This window comes from Saccoglossus kowalevskii, chromosome 14 (genome assembly GCF_978046115.1).
Source record: "Saccoglossus kowalevskii chromosome 14, keSacKowa6.1, whole genome shotgun sequence".
NCBI classification, from domain to species: domain Eukaryota; kingdom Metazoa; phylum Hemichordata; class Enteropneusta; family Harrimaniidae; genus Saccoglossus; species Saccoglossus kowalevskii.
In genome coordinates this window covers 26,766,689-26,776,224 of record NC_140654.1, presented here as the reverse complement: position 1 = coordinate 26,776,224, position 9,536 = coordinate 26,766,689, and the positions used below count along the sequence as shown (strand labels likewise).

The window sequence follows — 9,536 nt, the reverse complement described above, 5'->3', positions numbered from 1 at the left end:
AATTGGCCCCTATCAGTTTCTGCCTAATAAATGACAGTTATGTACATTCCTGCTGTGGCTATTTACCTACACTAGCAACATCACAAGCATGATAAGAGCATTTCTGATGTACACATTGCAGCCCTTGCTGTTTCTTGTATGTGACAAAAATCAGCCTAAATCACAAGAAAATTGTATTGGGCCAAACAATGGCCATGAAAAAGTAGGAATGGGTACAGCCAACGATGCCAATTCATGTGGTGAAAGAAACAAAATTATTGCATGACTTTCTGCTCAATATCATACAGTGTGTGGTAGCTTATGCCGAATAATGGCGTGGTCACAAATGATCATGAAGATTAATCATGATCACATACTTCATATACACTATAACATTACATTAATGGGCAAAGCCTATAAATCAGATCCATGCCCCTAGACATGGCTACATCCCAGGTCATCATTTTGCCAATGCCATTCTTGCAATTTCATTATTGATGGCTGTATAGACCAGACTATTAATGATCAATTATTTACACATATCGTCCCTAATTTTTGGTTTTAGATGCTAAATTGAGATGCATCGTGACAACGGTGGCCGTGCAGGACCGGTAGGTTAGGTAATTGTTACTAGTCGCATCGTGCATGTGCACATCACACAAATCGTATTAGTTCACAGGCCATATGCCTAGTAAATCGCTGTCATCATTTATGTACGATGTAATGTTTGGCGATGACATGCTGCCGTTGCTGCAATTACGTATATTTTTATCATGTTTAGTTTTGGCCATTAGATTCCCTGATTCATGACATCATGTACCAATAAACCCTGAAAATCGGTTTGTTAAGCGATAAAGTCGTTTAGTTCTAAACACTCAATGATCATAGCATGGTGTGTAGAGTTTTGGAGGTAAAGCAATTGTTAAGAATATATTTATATTTAAATGTGTGAAAAAGGGCACGAACTCTTACAATGTCTGTATGGCGTCTTCGGCTGGCTGGCAAAATAATCTACGTCATCGAACGGTGCGTGTACGTGTACTCTAGATTTTTGTGTGTCAATTTATCTCCGCTTTTTTCAACAAATAATTCACTTTTTTCTCCCGGGAAAACGTCGTCAATCTTATTTTATTAACCTGAACTTTGTCTTGATAGCGCAAATTACACCTAGATAAGGGTCTTTGGTTGATTTCTGGCACCCAACATTGATTCTTGATTCAGTCCTAATTATGCCTTTAAGACATCTTGAATTTTCAAGGAGAACGTTCCGGCGAAGCACTCCACTATCATCACGGGAGGAATGTTTGAACGGAATAACACCGTTATTCTCGCATGAAAATACTGCCGTCTACGGCAGGTCCCGGGATCATATCTTCTAGCATATGTTTCAAAAGGAAAGTAGTTTGATTCTTACGTTCCGTGTGTGAGAAACGCGCCAAATTGTGAGATTGACAATGAAGTGACTAGACACCTTTTTTTTAAATATTTTTTGTTCCAAGCGACAGTTCTGGACATTGAGTGTCACTGTTGTCTCTCCTGACATTTTTTTGTATGTGCAAATTGCAAGTGCGAGTGCTGACACACAGTGCATTTTGCCACAGAAGTCATATTCATGTTTAGAACTACATGACAGGGCTAGCGCTGTGTGGCCATCTCTCTGTCAAATGGCATTTTTTAATGCGCTATCCTGGCGTCAACCAGGCTCGGTCGAACACGAGCACCTGCGGACCTTATCCAAGGTTCCCCCAAAATCGTTAGTGAATGAATCTCGGCCAGTGGAATTGGCCTTCCCATTGAGTCTGTGGCACACTCACCCAGGGTAGGGGTCAACCTTTTTGATCTTCAGCCTAAGGTAGGATTTGAACTTGGGTTTACCTTTAAATTCAACAACAGGAACAACTAAAATAGTTCAGGCTTCGCTTAATCAATGATGTGTAATACACCCAATCGACTGTATAGGTCACGTGGTTTGCTAGAGTTCTGGCGAGCGTCGTATTTTCTACGAAATGGTGACAGTTCATTTTATTCCGCATGCGCAGTCTAGATAACATTTGGTAGGTTCAACAACCGTCATGCCGAACGTTGTACTGAGACCGTCGCAGATATATTTTCTGCACGACTCCATAGACTGTCGTTTTCAAGACAAGACAGACATGCTGGATACCTTCCGACAATTGTTGTACAAAGAGATAAACCCAACGGCAATTCAACCAATTGCTGTATTCGATAAGAACGACAAATTGTGGGTGTACGCAGGTAATAGAAGACTTTATCTGTTCCGGAAACTAGAACAACTTGGGGTTGTTGAGTATATAACTGCATGGAGAGTTCAGAAGGTCGATCCTGACAAGTGGGCAAAAAGAAACACAACTAACAATGGTGGGAGGTCAGTGTCAATACGTAACGCCCCGCAGTTTGAAGACAAAATGCAAAAAATTGTCAGAGAGTGGAAATCAAAAAAACGCACGGGTAAGTGATCTAGTTAGCTTAGAGTAAATTATTATGTTATTGTGACTTCTTACGAGCGAGGAAATGAATAAATAAATTGCTGTGCTTTGCAGAAATGAAAAAGCTTCAAGATTCAAAGAAAATCAAAACAACATCAGTACCTCGAACTACAAATAAATCAGACTCCTCGTCTCACCAAGTTGACCTTAACAAGGAACAGCGATCTCTGACTGGCTCAGCTCACATTTCCCCCAAATGTAAGTATAACACATTAACAAAAATGTGAATTATGTGAATTATAACTTTAAGCTAAGAATTTCAAAGCAGAAATTTCAACAGGTAGTTGATTTAATTACATATCTTGCATTATTCATTTTGTAGAACAAATGGAATGATACGTAACAATCGGTTCAATGAATAAACACATAGTAATTATTATTATATATATAAATGAAGATGTACGCATGCGTAGTAAAAGTTTCATTGATCGATGCAACCAAAGCCTGACGTTAAAGAATACTGGAACTTTCGAGCCATAAAACAACTTATATGTGCTTTTCCTTTGCAGACACCAACTACCAAGCTACTGGCAGTACGGACCGAATTATCACTCCTCGTCAATATATCCCTTATCAACCACCAGCTGTTACTCCGAGTACCCGAACATATCACCACACAGTCACTATGCCTGACCCTGTGTCATCTAGTGACCGCAATACGCGAGAAACAAACGTTAAGAGCCGATTTTCTAGGAAATGTTGCTGTATCTCAGCAGTTGTCCTAGCTGTTTTGATCGCTGTTTTGATTCTTGTCCTGTGGTTGATATTATAATCACGCGAGACGAACAGACATATCGATACAATATGGTCGAAACAACTACCATGTTACATTTTGCAAATGTGAACAGTCAATGGCTGATAAGTATGTGTATCCAATTTATGAATATTACTGTGATTGGCAACTAACGCATTCTAATTAGGTTGTTTACCTGTTTCAGCGACAATCTAAAATTTCAAAAGTTAAATCCACATATGTTGTTATATCCGATTAAAACTCAGTAGAAACTGAGGTCCAATTGGTTCAGAATCAACATAAACATTAGAGAAAAATAAATAATGGGATATTATTAATTATGTGTTTCGAATAGGTAAAAATAGTCCACAGTCATAGTATTTTCAATAAAACTATGCTGGTTGTTTCTGAGAGCTCAATAAATGTATCATCATGGTATACGCTAGGTCACACATCATGGTATTCTCCAGGTCACACATCCTAGTTGTTGTGGACGGATAAAGTCCAGCACAGGTCCTTTCCCTTATTAACACACAGCAAGACAATCTCAGTATGCAAAGTCAGTCAAAATGAGAAACTGGATGAACGTTGTGTACAAGACAAAAAAAAAAAACAAGACTAACAAGTGAAACGTGCTTTCGGTCGGACGCGTGTTTTGCGTGAATCGCGCGTGATCGTTGGGATTACTTCTCCTACGTTCGCAATGGGTCCGACTTTTAAAATGGTCAATCTGGTAAGATTGTGTTTGTTTCTAAACTTGTAATGCTTATAACTCAGCGACTAAAGGCCGGATCGTAATCAGAGAAACATGTATAAGTAACTATAAACACGAACTAGAACATGAAAACATTTGTATAAACATCGATCAATAATTGCACAATAAATGGGAATTTTCGATCTCTGCGCGGCATATTCCGGGGGCCGACAAAATGGCCTCAATTATTGACGATTTCACAGTAAAAGTAAAGTCTGTAACATAAACATGAATCAATTGTTCAGAATTAACAAATACCCTGTCAATGAAATGAACATTAACGTAATACTATAGCTCATAGTATGGGAAGTTTCAAACATAATAACATCAAACTGAGATCAATATACTCATATTTGTAATTGAGAAATGAATAAATGTCAGTTTATTTATTATTGTACATCAGACGCAGGTTGGCGACTTCAAATGCTTCTCTCCGTGGTCGCGATGACTGCGTTGTGTTTGAATTCTTGGCGGGGGACATTTGGTCTGCTCTGTGCTCAGTTGCGTCTTCTGGGACACCGTTCTCGTTCGGGGGTTTCCCGGTAACTGGTGACGTCATAGTTGGATTTCCCTCAGTCAGCTGTTCATTGTTGACATCCGGGACGGTTGGTGGCGACTGTATGGCGCTATATAGTCCGTTGTTCTTCGACTTGACTCGTCTCCAATAAATACAACTTATTAACGGGACGATTTGTTTTTCCAAGTTTGGTCTTGATTTCGACGACACGTACAAGTCCATCTTTGCCGGGTAGTAAGCGGGTAACTTTTGCCATGTGCCAATTCACTCGTTTCTCCGCGTCGCTATGAACGAGAACAATGTCTCCCACTTTTATAGTGTTGTTTTTCACACCTCCGGCGGTGTGAGTGTGGCGTTCTGGGAGCGCGGTGGGATACTCGGCTGACCACCTTTTCCCAAATTGGCGTTGTAGTTTTGCCAAATGTTCAAAGCGAAGATTTACATTATGATGAATTAGAGCGATAGGATCACTCAGGTGGTTTGACGCGTCATACGGTAGACTGTATACATTTCTCCCGATCATAAGGTGAGATGGGGTAAGTGGTACCAAGTCGTCTGCGTGGCTAGCGATGTGCGTCAACGGGCGGTCATTTATGACAGATTCTACCTCTGTTAATATAGTTTGCAGTTCGTCAAACGTCACGCATGCTTTTCCCAGTACTTTCTTTAAAGTTGATTTGGTTATTCCAATCATACGCTCGTAAAAGCCGCCTACCCATGGCGCGCGTTTCGGGATAAACTTCCACATTGTACGGTGATGCGCTAACAATGCTTGAACTTCGGGGTCGTTCATTAGTCGTCTCAGTTCGTGAGCTGCGGAAATAAATGTAGTAGCATTGTCCGATATTAACATTGATGGAGTTGAGCGGCGGGCAGCGAATCGGCGAAAAGCTAGTAGGAAAGATCGGGTAGACATGTCCGGTACGAGTTCAAGGTGAACTGCCCTTGTAGTCGCGCATGTAAACAGACAAACATACGCTTTAGTTACTGTTTTGTTGGGTGCGCTTCTCATGTATAAGGCGCCAGTATAATCAATACCGCTGATTCGAAATGGAGGTGTCGCGGTTACCCGACATTCTGGGAGCGGAGTAGATATCGGTTTTGCGTAAGCTGGTCCGCTGACTTTCCGGCAGACCACACACTTGTGGAGCACGTGATTCACAACGCGGCGTATAGAATTTATCCAATAGCTTTCTCGCAAGGCGTTAACCGTAGACTGGGGTCCGCGGTGCATGATACGATCATGTGTAGCTCGTACGATAAGTCGGGTTAACTGATGATCACGTGGTAACAATATCGGGTGTTTGGTATCATAAGGTAGATCTGAGTATTGAAGACGACCGCCTAGGCGTAGTAATTTATCCTCGGCGATAAATAGCTTCAGTTGGCTACTAAGATGACCGTATTTCTTATTGTTATTTTTGGTAGACGCGAATATATCAGCAAAGCGTTCATGTTGAATGTCAGTAATCCAGTGTATTTCTGCATTATTTAATTCCGTTGCACTGGGTTTATCTTGGGTGCATTTCTCTTTCGATTTCAGTAGTTGTACGAATCTCAACACATAAGCAGTAATTCGCAAAAGTTTGTTGTAATTGTTATTGTAATCATCCAGATTGATCACATATTGTAATCCAACAGGTACTTCCTTAGTGTTTACGGTGCGCGATGCATTGTGACTGCCGACTAGATGCAGTATTCTCACGGGTAAGGCTTTCCCGGGTCCGTGACGTCACTGCGGGGCTTCTATCTAATGATGACGTCATTGATTCTTTGTTGACATAGGTAGCGGGGATATCCTGATGAACTAGCGGCGCGAAATCGATGTCCTCAGTTGGTGTCAATGCTACGTGATTGACGGATATGTTTGGCTTGTCAAACAACTCGCATGTTGGCCAAGAATCACGATTTCCCAGCCAAGGAGGACCTTTCCACCACAATTCAGAATCGCGCAATTCCTTGGAGGTGATACCGCGAGTAAGCAGGTCTGCTGGATTGCATTTGGTCGGCACGTACTTAAACTCTTGTGGTAAACTGACGATTTCACTTACGCGATTTGCAGTGAAAGTGTCCTGTTTTCCGCGTGCATTTAACCAGCGCAAAACGATCTGTGAGTCCGACCAGAGAAACTGTTTTGCAACATTATACTTTGTAGACAGTGCTGTAGATACAAATTTGCTCAACCGCGTAGCAATTACGGCTCCCAACAATTCTAACCTTGGTAAGGTCAATGTCTGGTTATAGTATTTACTGGAGTTACGCGTGTCTTAGACATGGCGAGCGAAGTTTCATTTCCTGATTTTACGTATACAACTCCACCGTATGCTTTGTCAGACGCATCCGCGAACGCATGTATTTCAACTTCGTTGTTGACAGTATTGTCCGTTTCATTGAAATAGCGTCTTCTCACGTTTATCTTGGAGGCAGAGTGGAGGTTTTCGGCGATTACTTCCCAATCGTTGCGTAACTTATCAGAGATAGGAGTGTCCCAGTGTTGATTCTGTTTCCATAAAGTTTGTATTAATCGTTTAGCGGCGATATGCGCGGGCGTCAACAAACCCAATGGGTCATACAAACTAGCGGTGTAACTAACAATGTCACGTTAGGTAATCAGTGGGTCGTTACTAGGCAACTCGATTTGTTTACATTGTAGTATGTCGCGATTTGTGTCCCATTTCATACCGAAAACTGTCACGGGGTTATCGGATTTTCCCCGTCCATCATGGGCGGCGAGTTCGCGTATAGCAGCGTCATTAGAACTCCAACTTCTTAAGTTGAACCCGCGTGTAGCCAATAACTGTGTCGCATCGTGATAGTATTGGATGGCTTCACTCGTGTTTGTGCTCCCGGTTACGACATCGTCTACGTAAATGTTCTGTTGAAGATCATTCGCGGCTGGTACGTCAGTGTTATTGTCGATGAGTGTTTTAATGGCCGCGTTTAATATGAACGGGCTTGGACTTGCACCAAATAAAACAGAACAAAATTGATAAGTAGAAAAGTCGCTGTTGACGTCTTTGATGTCCGATAGCCATAAGAACTTAGTGTTTTGGCGGTCTTCTGTACTTAATCCAATTTGTAGAAAGGCCTTTTCAATGTCACTTGTTATGGCAACCGGATTCGCTCTGAAGCGCAGTAGGATACCAGTGAGATCGTTCAACAAGGGAGGGCCTATCTCTAAACAATCATTCAAACTCGGTTGACCGGCCCCAGATTTAGCACTGCAATCATAGACGACACGAATTGGGGTGGAGGCAGAACTTTCTCGTTTTATTGCCCTATGCGGTAGATAGTGACCTGTATTGTTATTGTCCGGTACAACTTTCTCTATGTAACCTTTATCCAGCTGATCGGTAATCACCTTATCATACGCCTGAATAATGCCACGTGGTAATTTTCGTACAATGTTTCGCGTGCGCTGTTCAGTTGCGTAGTAGTTAGTTGGCAAGGGATCGTGATTTGGTTTCCATGGCAACTTGGCGCTAAATCGACCATTGACTACGTCCAAGCAGTTTTGACTATACTGCTTGTACTGTTCTGTGTGACCAACTGTTACTGGATCTTGATTGATTTGTTCACGGATCCCTATAGATTCTAAGTCCCAAAATGATGCAATGTTCTTGTCTAACACCTGACTAGTTCGTAGTGCTTGTACTTCGGCGGTGAAATGGAACGCGCTTACACTATTGGAGCGCGTATTTCGTACGTGTGTTCGACCAGTGAATGCTGCGGCGCGTGTTACGTGGTTTCGGTCGACAGGCCCCGAAAGTGAATATCCGAACACGGAATCGACGGCGGTGGGTCCCGGGCCTCTAATAACATGATTACGGACATAGTCCCAGTACTTGTCGGCTCCAATCAGAATGTCTATTCTTATAGTAGACTCGCTGGGCATCGGTTTTTGGGCTAGATTTAATCCTCGCAAATGGGGCATGTTGGTAATATTGGTTGTCACAACATTAGTGAGCTTATCGGAAATTTCCTTAACGTATAGAACATCGATGGGCTTTTTCTGTCCGTCTCTAGTATGTAGTTATAACGTAGTACATGGCACGGATTTGCATTCGGCATCCGGGTTGTTGAACGAATTCAATCTGAGTTGTTCAGTGAAATGTACGTTGGCGTTAAGCCTTTGGGCGAGATTGTGAGTCACAAAACTACGATCGGCTCCTTCATCAAACAGAGCTGTAGCGTAGACCATTTTACCACGGTAAAAGACTGGAATAGTAGCTGTTTTTAGCAACACACGGTTTGGGGGATTACTCGGTGTAATATTACGATCGCCCGAGTACCGATCGCTTCGGTTCGCCAATTTCTATGAATCACGGGTAAAATTCACACTCACAGGGGGAGTTTCAGAGCCTGAATTGTTTGAGCTATTGTCGTTCGATTGTTTGTTATGACGATGTAGCGAAGTATGGTGTCGCTTCTTACATATTTTGCAACTATACTTTGACTTACAGGAGTTGGCTTTATGAGATCCCAAACAGTTAAAGCACAGCTGATTGATTTTGACATACTGCAATCTTAGTTCTGGGGTGGCCACTTTAACGCATGAAGTTGGGTTGTGCATTTCTTGACAGTAGACGCATTTACGTTCAGCGGGCGGCTTATAGGCGGGTTTTCTCGGTTTGTAGGGTTTCTTCGCGTGTGTATTTGTGTAGAAGGCGGCAACTGTAGACTTTGTATCAGTCTCATCGTCATCACAGGAAAGTGTAGAGAATTTATTGCCGACAGAGAGAGCTCGTATTTCTGCTCGCATAGCAGCGGTCAGTCCGGTGAGTGTCCAATCGTCATCCCCGTGATTGTGTGCGAGTTGTTGTTGAAAGGTAATTGGCAATTTATCCAACAACATGGGAATCAAAAGAGCTCCGTAACTGCTCTCGTTCATGTGTAGAACTCGTAGACCGCGCATCGTAGTCTTGACCTCATCGTGGAAGCGTCGCAGACTCGTGGGATCGTTGTTCGGAGCCGGTAGCGCCCAAAGTGACGGCATGTGAGCGTCGATAATCATCTTGGGTTGTCCGTAGCGCTCTTTCAATAAAT

At 42.4% G+C, this 9,536-nt stretch overlaps 2 protein-coding genes across 2 annotated transcripts; one reads left to right on the top strand and one right to left on the bottom strand.

Annotated features, from left to right (window-relative positions):
- The first annotated feature begins 2,031 nt into the window (after positions 1-2,031).
- Positions 2,032-3,657, top strand: LOC102808008 (uncharacterized). The gene is made up of 3 exons (XM_006815478.3): positions 2,032-2,448; positions 2,541-2,684; positions 2,996-3,657. Exons 1-3 carry the CDS (start codon positions 2,052-2,054, stop codon positions 3,256-3,258), a joined length of 804 nt encoding a protein of 267 aa, XP_006815541.1. The 5' UTR covers positions 2,032-2,051; the 3' UTR covers positions 3,259-3,657.
- A 942-nt stretch (positions 3,658-4,599) lies between these two features.
- LOC144350239 (uncharacterized) lies at positions 4,600-8,424 on the bottom strand. Its single transcript, XM_078008497.2, has 3 exons — positions 7,173-8,424; positions 6,196-6,702; positions 4,600-6,020 (listed from the first exon to the last, which is right to left on the bottom strand). The coding sequence occupies exons 1-3, from the start codon at positions 8,422-8,424 to the stop codon at positions 4,600-4,602; spliced, it is 3,180 nt and encodes a 1,059-aa protein (XP_077864623.2).
- Positions 8,425-9,536: the final 1,112 nt, after the last annotated feature.